Source organism: Triturus cristatus, chromosome 9 (assembly GCF_964204655.1).
Source record: "Triturus cristatus chromosome 9, aTriCri1.1, whole genome shotgun sequence".
Taxonomy (NCBI): domain Eukaryota; kingdom Metazoa; phylum Chordata; class Amphibia; order Caudata; family Salamandridae; genus Triturus; species Triturus cristatus.
In genome coordinates this window covers 153,747,801-153,766,923 of record NC_140592.1, presented here as the reverse complement: position 1 = coordinate 153,766,923, position 19,123 = coordinate 153,747,801, and the positions used below count along the sequence as shown (strand labels likewise).

Here is a 19,123-nt window from a genome sequence, read left to right as displayed (position 1 = left end):
CTCCTCGTATTACCTAGACAACAATTTCCATAGTCACATAAAAGGAGTCACTTAATAAGAACCACAATGGCAACAAATGAACTCTGTAATATCCCTAAAGGGCGCTTTGCTGGTTTGCGCTCACCTTTTGGGGCCAATGGTCTATGTCTTGCCAGGTCTCCCTCGCGACTGTATTTCCAACGTGCCTAAATAGCATTTTATTTAGTTAACGTGTTCCCCAGACTCTCATCTGTAATTAAACAACACACCTTACCTCAGCTCGTATTTTAACAATCATGCCTTGAAATTGTATTACAATGATGTTCTCCATACCTACCTTCAAATAATGGAGTTCTCCTTCATTGCAATCCACCAACTCACCTTCTGGGTGGTGGGATCCATTATCTACCTACTTTGCAGTTTTAACTATATTAGGGTCAGGGAAGATTTGTTTTAAGCCCTACCCCTTCATTTTTGCTTATTATAAGCCACCATTAACTCTCTATATACAAAATCAAACTTTCTTCCCCCTCACGTTCAATTCAAGTCCCATCAATCTATCTGTCCACATTAATATGTCAAAAGAAACGATAAACCGACGTTCATATTTTTATGCTTGGCATTCCAGGAATCACTGACCATGTGCGCTGTGAGTCCATTATCAACCCTGTTCCTTTTTCGTATGCGCATGCTCCGGTAGTTAGTCCCTTTTCTTATGCACATGCTCTGTTCGTTAGTGTTCTACCTGGGAAGCTTACAGTTCTTTTGTTCAGAAACAACACACAGCTAAATCATCAAGTCACGTCTAACATGCTCGTTCAGAATGAACCTCCTCCAGAATAAAATATATGTATTTCACAAAATAAATTGATCCATCAGTTTCAGTAGTCCAACAGTAGATTCATTGATTAAAATAGGGAGCCTAGGAATAACGCTTATATTCTAACTTAAAGCTACATGCCCTTTCTATTTGTGAATCCCTAAAAAAATATAGAGACCGATTCTCTACTTCTCTTCATAAACGAGCTGTTGTTCTCTGTAGCAAATTGGGTAACTGGTTGAGAAATGTGAAACTCTACACAAGCAGAAACCACAATTTCTAACAGGGTGACAAGCAAACTGCAAATTAACCTGTGCTTATCACTCTGGTAGCATGCTGCAAAAGCAGTCAGGCTAACTTAGAGGCAATGTGAAAAGTATTTATTCAGCAGTTCCAACAGTAAAGAAGTGAAAACACAACACAAGAAAAATGACACACAAATAGAGTAGAATGTAATAACTTTACCCCAAAATAACAAAAATCCAATTAGTAGACCTAGAAAGATGCAATTGTAAAGATGTAAGTGAAAATGGTGCTTAGATGCACAAAGTGGCAACTGTGCTTATCTGGTCGCGCCGAACCATGGAAGAGTCACAAGTTCAGGCCGACCACGATGGAGCGCAGACCGGATACAGGGACAAGGTTAGGCCTGCTGAGCAAAGTACCTTAAATGGAGCGTTGTTGGTTCCTGCACAGGGGATGCATCATGCAGCGGTGCTTTCGATGCATTGGGAGATGCAATGCAAGCTCTTGCATTGAGAGGGGTTGCAGGTCCAGTTCTTCCTCCTCAGGAAAGAGGGTAGCAGGTCAGCACAGCAGGGCAGTAGGCCTTTTAGAATAGCAGTTCAGCAGAGTGGGAGTCCTTGTAGTAGCACATCAGTCCTTCTTCCTGGCAGAGTATCCACAGATCCAGAAGTGTACTAAAGAACAGGATTTCTGAGGTCCTTCTTTTATACACTGGGTGCCTGGTTCTGGAAGGTGGGGGAATCTTCTAGACAGTGGCTTTGAAATGAATGGAATCTCCTGCCCCTTGCCCTGGCTCCAAGCTGGCTGAAGTGACAATGCAGGGTCATTAAGCCCTTTGTGTGAAGGCAGAGCACAGGATATTCAGTTGTAGTTGGGGCTGTTCTCAGCCCCCCATCCTACCAGCAGGTGGCCCATCTAGGCATACCTAACCCTCTATTGTGTGACTGTGTGGGAGGAATTCACAAAGTCTACCTGCCAGTTACACTCAGTCATGTGACCCAGGTCAGGCTATAGGCACAGGCTAATTGAAGAAAAATACCCACTTTCAAAAGTGACATTTTTAGGTCTCGGCTAGACAGCGCATGCACTATCTCGAAAAGCCATGTTGTGTTTAGTCTGTGGGCTTCAGCCCGCCCACAGGCTTCCCATTTGCTCGCTTCATCGTCTGTCTCATATTCTTTGTCACCATTTGTTCCTGGCATGCATGGTAATGCCTAGGGGTAGGTGCTAAACCCTGCTCCCCCGGCTGAATTAGCTGAGTTTTGATTTCCACGCTTCACTTGGAGCATGGAGTTCGGCAAAAACTCTGGCAACCACTATGTGGCGGAGTTTACCGGCACACCTGCCCCTACTTTAGCAGAACGAACATTGCGCTTGCCAAACTGGGAACAGCTAGCAAAGAGCAGATGTTCACAGAAGGCATGCAGATTCCATAGCCAATTAACAAGTCAGAATTCTGTGCAGCACACAAGGATTGGCTGACAGTCCTCAATTCCTAAGTCACCTCAACCATCACAAGTCACTCCGACTCCTTTGCAACTCCCACAGTATTTCGGATATGTGGTTGGCTGTCATGCGACCCAGAAATTGTGTATTTGCCGACAAATGTCCATTCACAAAAAGATCGATAATGGACAACGTACGCTTTGCAGATGGCCTTAGTAAGTAGGTAATTGGGGATACATTAATTGCCACACTTATGACTTCTCGTCTATGCCGCTGAATCACTACGAGGTTAAGAATGCATTGCACTGCACAGGGGACATTCAGGAATGGCTTAAGGGTATCGTGCTGTGCTGTAAGATGTAAACAATCTGTCTGAGATAGAGGGGTACACTTCTGATAATGAGTTTTTTAACTGCATACATTTACAGATTTGACTCTGATACGTCTAAACCATGAAGCCACAAGGTTTCAAATTCAAAACCAAAGGTATGGAAAAAACATTTCAGAAGGAAACAAAACTGAGTATTTGATCATTTCTAAGAAAGCTGAGAATTGAAAATTAGTAAATATGCTTTCTTTGTCCAGCAAGGTGTCAAAACTGCAGCATTTACTTTAGTACTTTCTTAACAAGAGCGTGTTCATGTAAATATAAAACACTCTGTGGTGTCTGGCTCACAAGAGCACCTGAGTGGACACACCCACAGCTCACTTGTACACTCTGCTCTTTTTAGGTGCATTTTGCATTATGCCGCATTCCCACCTAGTGCATCAGTGCATACATCTGTGAGACACGCTTGTGCACTTGTGAGCAGTGTACGTTCCTTTAAGTACTCACAGACAGTGGATGCATGGTCCAGTTCTACACCCCACACGTCTATCGGGGATGAGGCAAAATAGTGGGACAAACCAAGTAAAGCCAAGTCCCATGTTTCATACTCAGAATCTCGTAACCCCTATGTCACGCCTTTAGTCCTTCCCTTGGAGTGTACCAAAGAGAGAATACCTGCACTCCACCAGGCCTGCGGAAGGTGCCCTTTCCAGTTGGAATTTTAACACAGGATCTAATAAATTAGAGGGAAACATTTCCCTGAGTAAGGAGGAGCCCTTCCATTCCATGAGACTTTCATGAAATAGTCTTTAATGCCTTGGTGGAAAGACCCCACAATTGATGGGTCACAGAAATAAAAACACGTGCAGTGCATCTACAGTAGAAGCTTTGTGATAAGCGGTTCCTAACTAAATTCAAGCACCAGAATGATGCAGGCTGCTCTGCGTCATTGGTGTAGCCAATGCTGTAGATGACGCAGTAAAATCTATTAGTGTACTCTCGTGGGCATAAATCAATACGGGGCGATTTCACTTTAATTGGGCTCTTCACAGTGCGGGCCCATCAATCAGTTTATTATATTTCATGGATGAATTAAATTGCAAGAAATCCAATGAAAGACTCGAGAGAGCCCCTTCCCCTCGCCGTGTGCAGAACGTGGCCTCGCTTAGTAAATACACTCCTGCCAGGATGTTTGCAGTTGGAGTTGTGATAATGTATGTAATGATGGAAAGGGGCCTGCCTCATGCAGCCATGATACAAATTGCTGCACAAGGCTTAGCACTCCCCCCAGAGCATGGACCAAGCTCTTGTAAACATCCACTGCTTCCATTTTTATGACCATTTAAGGACCTACTTTTTTCTTCTTTTTCAGCACTCTACACAGTGCTCTTGTCCCATCCACAGATAACCCCTCCCCTGTCACTGCTTCTACCTTCATTGCTGCTTTCCGTTTCACCTACCTCCTCCCTCGAATTTCTGCTTGTTCCCTTGCACCTCCTGGTGCTTGCCCCATCTACAAATCACCCCCTCTCCTGACTCCATTACTGCTTTAAACCCCCATTGTAGTCTATTTCGTTCTAGTGAGTGGTGGTGTTCTGCCTTTTAATGTCCTTTTAGTGTATACCCGACGTGCTGACCGGAGCATGTGTGCACAGCTACTATTACTGGGCACACGTATAGTCTCTGCTTATTTTCCGCATGTGTGGGTACTAGGTGTGTGTGTGCTTGTTTACAACACATATGGTCGTTCAGCAATGGTGTTTATAACTGGAAAGTCAGACCTCAAATGAATCATGTATGCGTTACCACAGGGCATGTCAGAGCTTCTAAAGTACGTGTGTCTTCTGCTGTAATTGCATAGCCACATTTCACCTGTGTGAAATGATTGAACTGTTCGTGTTTGACCTTGTTGCTTCTCATTTCATAGGGTGGGACTCTATTTCTTCAAATTTCTCCCATTGGGACACTTTCTCCATATTCACTAGTAAAGTGTTTCTACGCACTATAGTTGCTTAACTTGAATTTTCTTCAAAGAAGCCAGGCTGAGTCTTGATGTCATCAAGGTCTACCTGCTCCTCAGTGTCCATGGTAAAAGTTGTCCTTTTAATGTGGTTGCCGAAGTGAAGCATTTCCTCATGTTCACTAGTGTAAACCAGCCTAACACTGTAGTTCACTCAGTTTTGTGCAGTTTTATATAGCGCCAACACCACCCAAAGGCATTTGAGTGCTTTACATTAGCACCAGTTCCTTTACACAAGTACACATTCATTTTTGTAGGCACGGAGCGATTAAGTGATTTGCTCAGAATCAAGGATGTTAAGCAGATGCCAAAATTCAAAACTAGTTTTCCAGCTCCTTAGTCGGTAACGGTGGCCCTTATGCCACATCCTCTCCAAAGAGGACACCACATCCTCTCCCTAGCATAAGCCTCATTTCCTCATTTTGTAATTACGGCTAAATCAATGACTCTCCCTGTGGCAGCCTGCATTTTCTATTGGTGACCTGTCCACATCCCACCTGTCGCTGCTTGCCCTGCAGAACACCGTTGCACAGATCCCCTCTTCCCCCGACTCTACTTTTCACCTTTTGTTTGTGGCATTTTATATAGCTCCAACACCACCCAACGGTATTGGAGCGCATTACATTAGCATCAGTTACTTTGTTTGTGCAGTTTTATATTGTGCTAACATCACCCAAAGGTATTGGATTGCTTTACATTAACACCAGTTACTTTTCACAAGGACACTGTAAACTTAGGGAAATCACTTAGGGCCAGACGTACAACGCTTTTTAGCGTGCGCAAACAGGCCTTAGACCCGTTTGTGCACGCTAAAAAGCATGGGCTTATGTACAAACAGTATTTGCGACTCGCAAAATACTGTTTTGCGACTATTAGGAACGGGCGTTCCCTTCCGAATAGCGACCGCAAAGCTATGTACCAATGTTTTGCGACCGCAATTGTGGTTGCAAAACACTCGCAAATTATCACCTATTTCAATTGGGTGGTAATGCATTCGCAAATAGGAAGGGGTCCCAGTGGACCCCTTACTCTTTGCAAATGCATGCAATATTATTTTTTAAGGCAGTGGTCCCAGGGATCACTGCCTGCCCTTAAAAAATGAACAAAAACATTTCATTTTTTTTTTAAAAAGCTGCTTTATTTAAAAGCAGTCCCAGACATGATGGTCTGCTGAGCCCAACAGGCCACCATCCCTGGGAGGGCCTGTCATTCCTAATGCAATTTGCAACTCTATTGGGAATCGCAAAAAGTGTTATACACACTGTTGTACATGCCAAAATGTGACGCAATTTGCGAGGCGCTATTCGGCAGGCCGTACATCTGGCCCTTAATCTTCTCGTGGCTGCCTACATTTGATGTTGGTTGCCTGTCTGCCTCCCGCCCTCTCTGAACTCCGTTGCGCAGATCCTCTCCTCCACCGACTTTGTTTTTCACATTTTCTAAGCACTTTTATGTAGCCTCAACACCACCTGAAGGTATTGGAGCAGTTACTTTTTTGTGCGGTTTTATATAGTGCCAAACACCCCCCAATGGTGTTGGAGCACTTTATATTAGCCCCAGTTACTTTACACAAGGACACATTCATTTTATTAGGCATGGGGAGTGTTAGAAATGGGATTTCTGGTTGGCTAAGGTGTGTGCCAAAGCCAGGCAGAAACCACCACTCTAGTCAGGGTAAGGAAGTTACACGCCAAAGATAACCCCTGCTCACCCCCTTGGTAGCTTGGCACGAGCAGTCAGGCTTATCCCGGAGGCAATGTGTAAAGCGTTTGCGCACGCACACAGCAACCACACCCTAGGCCCACCACAAAGGAAACTCCACACAAGGTTATATATAAAAATAGCCTTTGTATTATAATAAGTACATTAGATAATAATCACACAATTTACACTGGGCCAACTGGCAATAGGCAGAATTTACATGGGGACTATTTACACAAGACAGGGCCAATGGACCACCGTCAGAATCATCACAAATCACCAATTGTAAATGTAGAACAAATAATAAATGTAGCGCACAACCAGTAACTACTGGTAACGTTAGGAACTTAGCATGAGATCCTGCAATGCAAAACAGTGGATGCAGAAAGCACGTTGCGCATAAACTTCCTTAGGCATAAAACTATATCATGCCCAAACCGTCACTAGCATCACACATTACGCAATAGGCATTACAGTAGACATCACGATCATAAGCACTTTGGGAAATAAATGGACATAAGAAAACAGTGTGCCCCAATCGGGGGCACAATGCACTGAATCTGGCCCCAGGCCAACTGGCCTTTCACAGGGGCTGAAATGCCCAATGCCCAGAATGTCTGGGCTGGCTGCTCGTGCAGCAAAGCAAAAGCGCATAGGGCCACAATCCTAAACGTTGCAGCTGCCCACTAAGTGCTGGGCAGCTGTGACAATGAGCCTGGGCACCCGCGTGCCCCCTGAGCCCCTGTCTGGGACTCTAAATGAAAATGCCCCTGAGGAAAAGAATGGGGCTGGCACCACTGTGCCTACTGAACCCTACTGGGGCTCTGAGAACAATGGGGCCAAACGTTCCAGCTGCCCACTGCTGTGCAGCTGGGGCGACACAAACTGTCCTGGCACTCTGTGTGCCTCTGGTGCCCAAAACAATGCGCCACAAGCAATGAGGACGTGCACTCAGCGTGCCCCCAGGAGTCCCACTCGGGGACTTTATCACTCAAAGAAAATGAGTTTCCCGCAACGGCGGCGCAACTGTGAGGAGATGTGGGGCTGGTACTGCGGTGCTTTCTGAACCCCCACTGGGGCTCTACTACCACAAGATGCCCCCCGTTGCAGCAGCCCGCAACTGCGGCGCCGCTGTGAAGAAAAGGGGCAGAATGGGCAGAATCATCAACCACGTGGAGTCCCACTCACCTGGGACTCCCGCGTTGTCTCCGCTCAGGGCTTTGAGCAGCTCCGCTCTTCTGATCTCCCGTGCTGTTCCCGGGTGCGCTGCTCATCGCCCGGTCCTTCCCCTGGGACCGGGGCCTCAACTTGCAGCACACAGAGGCGGGGCAGGCTTTCGGCTCTTCCTGACTTCACCCGGGCCGACGCGGTGATTCTCGAGGTCGCTCCCTCGTGTTGCCGGGCAACCGCGACGACTGGGCCAATCCCAGTGCGGCACGGGTGACGTCAGCGGACTCTCGGGCTGGCGGCGGTGATCCCAGCAATCTCGGGATACTTTTACCGGCAGTAGGCGGGGTGGGCACCCGCGGAATACACAACACTGCCGGTGGGCTCCGGGACTTGTCAGCATACAGGGCGGGGTGGGCACCCACCGGTAACGGTGCAACAGAGCAGAAAGGCGGCAACCAGCGGGGTGGGCTCCCGCTTGGTCGGTAGCACGGGGGGGGGGGAATCCCTACGCTCGGGATTCCCTCAGCATCGATCACGCTGCAGGCCCAAAGACAGAAGCGCTCTTCAGGACAGGAATAAAGCGCTTTTCCCACTGAGAAATAAAGCGCTCTTCAGAATAGAAGCAGAACGCTCCCCAAGCACTAGAGGTGAAGTCCAAAGTCCAGGATCAACAAGTGGAGCGCTTCTCCAAATAAAAAGGCAGAGTTCAGGGAAAGTCTTAGGATGAAAGGGGCAAAGGCTGGGCCCAGGCAGGTCAGCTCACAGGGCCCTCCAGCAGGGAGGCAGTCCCTAGTGGCGGTTCCTCCTGGCACCCAGCAGCAGCAGCCGCCCCCCCCCCCCTTAAGTCAGGAGCAACAGAGAACATTTTCATGGGGTTACAGCCCCTTCTTTTATACACAGATTTCCTTTGTCACCAAGGTGCAGGGCAAGGGAAAAACCAGATGCAACTGGTGCTGGAGCACTTTGTTTTGCTCAGCCCCTCTCCCTATTCACAGGACAGGCTAGGGACATCAGACGCACCACAGGGGACGGAGCCAGCATTGTGGAGGGAAGGCACAGCCCTATTCAGGTCCCAGGTGCAACTCCTCCCTCCCATCTAGCTGCTGATCTCCCTATTCACCACTGGGCTGACGCACCCTGGCTCCTGGAATTCCCCACACCCTCCAGCACCTGTCAATCACAAGCCAGACATGCACTCCACATCAGGCAGGCAGACACACAGCACACAGAAGTGCCAACTTCTAGAAGTGGCACTTCTCCTATAGTTATAATAAATCCGCGCACATCATTGCGCAGCATTTATCCTTACGAGTTTGCACATACTAAACTTGACCCTGCACTCCTCTCACATCAGGAACTACCATGACACACATATCCCCCATGCATTCCTATGGGAGGGCAGGTCAGTCTCACTAAATGTAACACAGAGCGCACGCACTTTGCACTGGGACACAATGTAAAAGTGCCTAGAGGCTTAAAACAACTAACATCAGGTCACATTAAAAGGCAAAAAGTTTAGGGGTGAACCTGCCAGAAGGGCCACGTCCAACAGGGAGATTAAGTGAATTTCCCAGATCAAGGATGATAGGTTGATGCCGAAACTCAAACCCGGTTCCCCAGCTCCACAGTCAGTATCTTTGGCCATTATGCCACACCTTTTCCCACAAGGCTGCCACATTGTCTTCGTAGCCTTGGTCTCAGTTCCACATTTTGTGATTACAGGCATATCACTTAATCTCCCCATGGCTGCTCGCATTTGCTCTTGGTTGCCCCCAGCCACCCAACCTCGCTGTTTGCCCCACTTAACTAAATTGCACAGATCCTCTCATCCACCAACTCTGTTTTTCACATTTTTTGTGTGCAGTTTTATGTAGTGCCAATACCACCCGAAATTATTAGAGCACTTTACATAAGCACCAGTTACTTTTTTTGTGCAGTTTTATATATAGCGCCAACACCACCCAAAGGAATTGGAGCACTTTACATTAGCACCACTTACTTATTTGTGCAGTTTTCAGTTTTATATAGTGCCAACACCACCTGAAGGTATTGGTGCACTTTTACATTAGCACCATTTACTTTACACAAGGACACATTTGCTTTTGTAGGCACGGCAAGATTAAATGATTTGCCCAAAATCAAGGATGTTAAACCGATGTGAAGAGAGACGCCGTCGGCTCAACATTCTGTGATTCTGGGCTTTCAGTGACTTTCAGCCAAGCTGAACAGCAGATGTGCTGCTAGACAACATGGCTAAAAAGACATTCACATGGACAAGACCAATAGCTCGACCATTGCCAAGACCTATTGGCTTTGCCAATGCCTGTTATAATTGTGCTCTAAAGCCCAACTTTACCATAAAAACTAGCTCTTCACCACAATTCCAAAGACACCATATATGAACTGGTAATCTCTTTCCATTTGGAAATCACACTTACAAAATGTAATTGACTAACTCCAAAGATATCCTATGAAAGAGATAGGCCTTGCAGAAATTAAAATGTAAGGGTTTTTCACTACCAGGATATGTAAAACTTAAAAGTGCATGTCCCACTATTTAAATTCATTGTACCCTTTCCTCTGGGCTGTTCAGGGCTACCCTAAGGGGGATTTTTATGTGTTAAAAAGGAAGGTTTGGGCGTGGCAAAATGTGTATTTTCCCCAGTCAACATAGCAATTTAAAACAGCTCACACCGGCTGTGCAGTGGCGGGCCTGAGACATATTAAAGGGCTACTTAAGTGGGTGGCACAATCAGTGCTGCAAGCCCACTAGTAAAAGGAACAATTGATGGACAGAATGCAGAATAATGTCATACATTCACCCCTGTACAGAGATCTAGGCCTAAATCCATCGTTGTTTTGCTCACCATGCCATTTCAGTTTGGCCCCAGCCCACTAATAGCATTTAATTTACATGCCATAGTCACATGTATTGCTACTTCACTAGGGACTTATAGGTAAATTAAATATGCCAATCGAGTATAAGCCAATATTACTATGTTTTAACGAGAAAGCCTAAGCACTTTAGCACTGGTTAGCAGTGGTAAAGTGCACAGAGTCCTACTGCCAACAAAATAATTGCAAAAATAGGAGGAGAAAGGCAAAAGATTTTAGAATGACCCTGCAGAGAGGACCAGGTCCAACATGAGGCTTTTAGATTACAATTCTTTAAACACACACTCGACATTCCTACCTGCCCCCAACTGAATGTGATCACTTTTTAAATTTAATAAGGTAACCCAATATCATCCTGAGGGAGAGGTAGGCCTTGCAGTAGTGAAAAACGAATTTAAGAGTTTTCCACCACCAGGACATGTATATGTTAAAAGTACATGTCCAACATTTTAAATACATTGCAGCCTGCCATCTGAGCTGTGTAGGGCCTACCCTAGGGGTGACTTATACGTATTAGAAAGAAGGTTTAGGACTGGCAAAAGGGTTTGGTTTTCATGCCAATGGATAATTGATCACACGGATCATATAAATCACATTAGCAGACTTTAGTTTATCCATCGTATTCGGCATATGGATCTCATAATTCAATAGCAAATTTACAAATGCTGCATTTACCACATTTGAGGGTGCCTTTAGTACTTGGTAGACCCCATATTTCTGTAATTGTTCTCTGAGCTGGATGATAATCCACTTAGTTATGAATGGGTATAAATGATACTAGAGTTTGAGTATAGAAAAGCCTAGATACCTAGGTTTATGTTAGGCTAACCCTAGTATGATTATAGTAAGTCTGAAGTTCTACAGTAGTAAGTGACACCTACTCACAGGAAACTCTTTGACAATTGGGCCCCTAATGATTTCAACTAAGTATACTTTTTTATTATAGGCTAGAACAATATATCCCACAGGCATGCATCAAAGTGTGACTGTGCCTTTATCGGGTAAATTAATGTAGAAATATACCAGCTGCAGATAATCTTTTCACTGAATGCAAAAAACAACGAGAAAAAACAACCAGAGAAGGAACATACAAATTTGGATAAATTCTCATGGAAATGTCTGCCAAATAAATACTAAAACACGGAGAACACTAATTATAATTAAACACAAATAAAAACTTCTTCCTAAATATATTAATTATGAAATATGCACATGATGGTACTAACCCAGGGGCCTTGTGACCCCCTACCCCCAGCTTTAGCAGCCAAAGCAGGTGTGTTCTTTACAGGCCTCTTCTGTGTGCACCTCGGCAGACAAAACCTCATCATTAACGCTGGATTTCAGCGTCAATATGAGAGCAAACAGGAGCAAAGAAAAAGACAGCTATGTAAATAGAACAGGGAAAGAAAGAAGGAATATTAGAAAAAAAGAGCAAAAAGTAGAATGTATGGAAGAATGAGTGGGTGGATGAATGAGTTGGTGAAAGAATGAGTGAAGGATGGCTGGATAGGAAGGAGAAAGGATGAAAAGTAAAGTACTGGATGGATGGATAGGTGAATGGATAGGTGGATGGACAGGTGAAAGGATGGCAGAGTAAAGGAATGCATGAATGAGTGGGTGAAAATATGAGCGAATGGATGGCAGAGTGGGTTGACTGAAACAGAGTGGATGGGTGGATGATGGATGGCTGGATGGATGGCAGAAGGGATGGATGGCTGGATGGCAGAGTTGACGGATGGATGGATGGATGGATGGATGGATGGATGGATGGATGGATGGATGGATGGATGGCAAAGTGGATTGATACATAGCATAGCAGATTTGATGGATTCATTGGTGAATGACAGAGGGGATGGGTGGCAGAGTGAATAGGTGGATGGATGGTAGAGTGTAGGTATGGATGGATAGCAGAGTGTCTAAATAGATGGATTGCAGGACAGATAGATGGATAGATGGGTGGGTGGATGGATGGATGCATGGATGCATGTATGGCTGGACTGATGGCAGAGTGGATGGATGGATGGATGGATGGATGGATGGATGGATGGATGGATGGCAGGCAGAGTTGATGGATGGATGATGGATTGATGAATGGATGGATAGCAGAGTGTTGCAATAGACATATTGGAAACTCTGCCGCTTCCGTGGACAGATCATGCAGCTATCATTTTTACACTTTCACAAGTGCCTCTGATCCAGGCTGACCCCAAGCCAAGGGATAAGATTGCTATCCGGGCAAGGAAAAATATAGATGGGTCTGAGATTGGCAATTTTCTAACCTTAAATACCCCCAGCATTCCAGCAAATGTAGACAAAGCAGAGGAGTTGTTCTCAAGGTGGATTGAGAGGGCGTGTGAGAAATTTGCGCCAGTTACATTTTTTACCCCAAGGCGGGCCCAGCCCTCTGCCTTTTGTTTTTCTGACACTCTGCAAAAACATAAAACGGACTGCAAGAGGCTTGAGAGGTAATGGAGGAATGGGTACAGTTCCAATAATAAAGAAAATTACAAAGAAAGCCTCACTATTTACAAGAAATTAATAAAAGAGTCCAAAAAGCCTACTTTGCTGATCAGATAAAGAAGGCCAATTCTTCCTCCAGAGAATTGTTTAGGACCATCACGAAGCTTACGATCCCCACCAAACCCATCACACACAGCAGTCCGGCATTGTGTGAATCTCTAGCCGCCTTTTTCCAGAACAATGTGGAAGGGATTTTCTCCTCCTTCTCCAACTCTCAAGGAGAGGTAGGGGAGGCAGCAATCAGCCTCAACTCTAGGGTAAGGTTGACACCGGATAAATTAGAGAGTTTTAGTCCGCTACAGACGGAGGAGGTCATAAGCCTGCTGCGAGCTGCCCAGTCGGGAGCGCCTAGCGATCCATGCCCGGTGGCCGTACTTAAAATCTGTCCCGAGGTCATTGCAACTACACTTACCCCAGTGTTCAATACCATCATTGACTTGGGTAGCTACCCAAGGAGGTGGAAAGTCGCTTCTATCCTTCCCTTAATAAAAAAACCCAGTCTTGATAAAAATGACCCTAATAGCTACAAACCCATATCCCGTCTCCCGCTTCCGGCTAAATTACTGGAGAAGGCCATAAATAGGCAACTGAGTTCGTTTTTTCAGAGAACCAAGGCACTCGGCCCCACACAGTTTGGGTTTCGTGCAGGACACAGCACGGAACTGGCCTTGATTAAGGCCACGGAGGAGGTTAGAGTTGCGGTTGACCAGGGAGGGGTAGCTGTCCTGATTCTGTTGGACCTGTCGGCAGCCTTCGACACGGTCCATCACGGGGTGCTGATGGACCGGCTGTCGAGGGCGGAGGTGGAAGGCACTGCCTGAAGCCTCCTGAAATCTTTTTGGGCTGACAGAATCCAAACAGTAGATTTGGGGCTTGACAAATCCAAACCTTTTGCCCTCCCTTGCGGGGTACCGCAGTGGTCTTCCCTGAGCCCCACGCTGTTCAACATTTATGTCAGCCCGTTGGCAGCTTTGATAAGATCTTTTGGCCTGCAACTCACTTCCAATGCAGATGACACACAAATCGTGTTATCCATACAGCGAGGGTCTCAAGTGGATATGGCTGCAAGGTGCCATGATTGCCTGAAAGACATTGCGGGCTGGACCGCCTCGAATTGCCTAAAATTGAATGCAGGGAAGACCGAGGTCATGATTTTTGGGAACAATCCTAACATCTGGACTCCGGATATGTGGCCTGAAGCTTTGGGGAAGCCACCAGTCCCCATGTGAAAGGCAAATAATTTGGGCGTGATCATGGACCAGAATCTGGACTTTGGGGATCAGGTTAGTGGAGTGGTGTCGACATGCTTCCATATCCTCAGGATACTGAGAAAAATTAAATTTTATCTTCCAGCCTATGGTTTCAGGTTAGCAGTTCAGCCCTTATTCTGTCGCGTTTGGACTACTGTAATAGTCTGTACTTCAATCTGAAAAAAAAACATCTCTACGGATTACAGTTGGTACGAAACGCGGTGGCAGACTGCTAACAGGCATCCCAAGGTTTGCCTCTGTACGAGAGGGACTCCGGCAACTGCACTGGCTGCCGGTATCCAGGTGAGCTCAATTTAAGGCTCTGTGCACTGTTTTCAAAGCATTGAGGGGTAGTGGCCCAGAGTTCTTGAGTAGGTGCTTCGATTGGTATGTGCCGGGGAGAGCACTGCGCTCCTCCGAAGGCAGACTAGTGGCGGTGCCCAGAATAAAAAAGGCCAGTTGGGGAGGAAATAGCTTTTCCTATTGTGCAGCAAAAGCCTTGACAGCCTTCCGGTGCATATCAGGAAAGCAGAGAAGCTCCTCTCTTTTAGAAAGGGGCTGAAGACTTGGTTATTTAGGGATTAGGCCCCTCGTGCTTCAGGGAGTCAGTGTGCAGCGCCAGGACACCCTTGGGTATAAGTGCACTTTAAAAGCTTCTAATAATAATAATAATAGATGGATCACAGAATGTTTGGATGGGTGGATGTATAAATGTATAGAATGGGGAAAGATTGAATGATGTATAAAAGAGTGGATGAATGACAGAATGTGAATGTGAAATAGTGGATATCAGTATGTGGATGGTACAGTATAGTTCCAATAGTACCTTTTATGTAGGACCTACGCATTTGCGGATAACAACTTTGAGCCTGGTGGCAGACTGACTCTGTACACCCCCACCGAATATGTTAGCCTGTTTTTGCAATAGCTAGCTCGTAGTGCTACTAGAATCTCCTGTTATCAGAGAGATTTGTTTTTGCAACCTCAGAACACAATAATCTCAGACTCGTGGAAACAATGTACTACTTTTCACCCAGTCACTCATGCATGCTTGTTTTGCGCTCAGAGAGATACAGAGAAGAAACAGTTGAGCGTTTTTATGATAAGAATGTATTGTACCGTAGTTCTTCTCATGTAGAATGAGTGCACTGTTACAACTGTAACACAGTAGCAGAGATATAGTACCAGCAGTACAGTGAATAAAAAGGAATAGTATTGTTCTATCATTTTGCAATAGTCAAGAACCTATACATTAATATGAAATGCATTTATAAAAATAAAGTGCGTACTCCTAAGATGCCTGACTAGATGTACCTGAGTGTACCTAGCATGTAAGTAGGTGTGAAAGAGCTACTGAGCCTAAAAGCCTTATAGTCTAGAATCTAAGAGCCAAGAATCCTGCTAGGATTGAGTCGAACCCCCATACCTGGATAGTGAGAATGAGGGACTTCATCCTGGAATTGAGCTGGACACCACGCAAGCGATAGTTAGACCACTGTCAGCTGGAGCGATGTCATGCCAGAGCTGCAGCGTCTTTGGTCAGTGTGTCGGCCTTGAAGTCTCGGGTCCCTCCTGCTTTCTGATAGCAAAAGGTGCTGTATTTATACAGTCTATGTACGTGTGTTTCTCATTGTTCAGTATGAGGTATGACGTTGGGGATTAAACCTTGTGCGTCGATGGGAGAGGTGAAGTATGCCTCCTGGAGAATGTACTCATCAATTATTCATATGAGCTAAGGATGACGTCTTAGCAATATTGATTGCGAAAAACCCACCCTCAGCATCAAACTAGGTGAAAGGTTTAGTCCATAAAAGGCTACAGTCCTTATAAGGCATGATGTCCTTATTTGGAGTTATGTCCTTATAAGGCTCATTAATATGAAATAACGGGAGCTGATGTAGGGAAAGTGTACGATGTTCCCTGGACCTATATTAGGGCACCGATATGAAATATAACAATGGCTGGGGGGAAAATGAATAGATAGATGTATGGATGGAAGGGACAAGGAAGCTGTTCTAGGGAGGGTTCGACTCACCTGCTGTGCTTGCTTGGTGGCATCAGCTTTTTAGTTCAAAGTGGGGGTGATTTAAATTTTCTGGCTACTCCCTCGCACTAGCCAGACAACTTGCAATTTAAAAAAATTCATAGCCTCTGCTTAATACTTCTCAATGTCTTTTATTGTTCTGCTGTAGTTTCGTGACTGCGCTATCCCGTTCCTCCTGTGTGGAAAGAAGAAGCCGAGGGCTACAGAAGTGAAAGCATCAACCACTACGGAAATGTCTACTCTCAGCTCCTCTTCCAGACGGGGAAAAGTTGCACCCGTTTAAAATATGTTTTTCAGAAAGTTTTGTCCTTAAGTAGTGAAAACGTTTTCTCGTTGTGACCTCGTTTGAAATGTTTTCTTACCCAAACTGTGCTGTAAAAAAAACATTCACAAATATATATGATCTAAAAAGAGAATCGGCTGAACCTGGCATGTGTGAGACAAATGCAAAGCTGTGAAATGTCCGTGTGTGTCCCTTGATACAATTGCACAGACGGATCACAACACACCGTAGATTCTCTTTCGAAAACGTATACATTTCTTTTCACGCAAAAATTACTAATTAACAATAACCTCAATTATTATGTCTTGATTTGTAGGCCCGGCACTTCACACTGTTCATTTACCAACAGCAACTTTACTCACTTACTGCAAGAAATATATTTTTACCTTTCTGCTTCAAATAAAAGTACTTCTATTTGTGTAAATCCTATAATTTTGCTGCTTACATTACCAAAAGTGATCTTACATATTTGTATGGCTTGTGCCAGGAGATTGTTATAGTCCTTTGATGCTCATCTGACCACCATTTTTCCTATGCTCTGAAAACTGCACGGGGTCACATCAGGGTACTCGGGCAACCATTCCAGGAGACAGCAGCATCGGTTTCCTGTCAAAATCCACTCATAGAAACATTGTGAAATTATAGGTCGATTGCGATGTTTCGTACTATGAGATGCTGTGGTACTTGCAAGGTGCCGGCATATTTTGCATAACATGCGTTAAAATGTTTTCATCTTTATTCTATCTTTGGCATATGGAATTTGTCTTTTAAGATAAAAATGTTATCAATTAAAAATAAAACATTTTTAAACACTCATATTTTACTGCGTTTTATCAAAGTGTGTGCACCACAAGTTAAATTTTTATACGTATTAATGTTTCAGCGTGTCACGTAGATTGCCCACACCTTCACACACTGTGCTTTCGTTTAGTCACCCTTGGTAATGGAGCTCTTAAGTGCAGAATCTAACTCCTATCAATCTTTGCCCATAAATGTCCAAAGAAAAATCTTTCCTATTCTTACATCATAGTCTGTTTTAGAAAACTTGCAGTCGTTGGTTGTCTCTATTAAACAGCGGTGGCGCAAATTCCACCAAAGCGAATAATATGTCTTTTGGGAAATGCAAAAGGCTAAAGTAAACACTTTTTAATGTTATGAACAGTATGAAATATTGTACACTGTTATTCACCAAAAAAGGAAGAATGCAAGAGAACGTTGGATGGATTAATAAGGAATTAAAGTCTGTGTTTCGGGACAAGAGATTCATAGGAAAGTTTATGAATATAAAGACAGACTAAAAAAATCAGGAATATTTCATTTTAATGCTGGTTATACAGGCTATAGCAGCACACATATTTTAGTTCTCCACTCTTCCTAACTGGTAAACTAATTACCTTGCACCTTTTGTATTTTGTGCATCATTCCTCTTCATTCAGCGATTCACCCTAAATCATCTACCTTCTCTTGCAGTGTATGTGTATGTGTATGTGTGTGTGTGTGTGTGTCTATATATATATATTACCTACTGGCAGTCACCAGTAGGTAGTTATAGTTAGGGCCTAGTTTCCATAGGAAAAGTATTTTTTACTTGCTTATAACTTTGTTACTTTTAAAGCAGCAAATACCTCTGACACCATAGATCACAGTATCACTCTATCTCAGCAGATCTATTTATTGACTGCGAGTTGAATATGATTTTCATATATTTAAATTATTGAGAAACGGAAGGAACACTTTCTTGGTGTGACAATCATAAATCCTGTACATTTGACATTAAACAAATCTTCACTTTTTCAACAATACAGTGTGACAACAAACATAAATATAACAAATGTAGGTTTCTCAGTGTGACAGTCATAAATCCTGTACATTTGACATTAGACGAATCTTCACTTTTTCAACAATACAGTGTAACGACATACATGAATATAACAAATAAAGGTTGAATCAAAACAGTACTCAGATATCCTCTTTATATGATGTACGGGCATGCAAAATCATTATTGCCTCCACGTTGTATGATTGATGTGGTCCTAAATGGGATTAAAGAAAAAATATATTTTTCGAAGTAGTGATGGAGAGCGTTGACTAGATGTTTTGTTTTGGCTCTTCTAGGGGCGTTATTGTATAATTTTATCCCCAATAAGTTCTCATTTTCTGTTAGCCGACGCGTTTCGACCTTTCCTGTTGTGGACCTTTTTATTGCCTTCCTAAGGTCTTCATCAGGGCTTGATTATAATTCCAAAGGGACATCTTTTTCTGGAAAAATCAATGGTATATCTTGTCATAAAAGAGTGTGATATTAGGTAAGTTTAAAGTGTGCTCAATGTATTTTCTAAAAAGTCACAGAGTCATTTTCTTAAAAACCTGGTTAAAGGTGGAACTTACGTGCTGTCAGGTAAAGGGTGCTTGCGCCTTCTT

At 44.3% G+C, this 19,123-nt stretch overlaps 1 protein-coding gene across 1 annotated transcript in view; it reads left to right on the top strand.

Annotated features, from left to right (window-relative positions):
- Positions 1-16,702, top strand: part of LOC146797563 (parapinopsin-like) — a 130,234-nt gene extending 113,532 nt beyond the window's left edge. Inside the window, exon 4 of the mRNA XM_085624636.1 lies at positions 16,568-16,702. Within this exon, the coding sequence (XP_085480762.1) occupies positions 16,568-16,702 (135 nt within the window). The remainder of the gene's footprint in view (positions 1-16,567) is intronic.
- Positions 16,703-19,123: the final 2,421 nt, after the last annotated feature.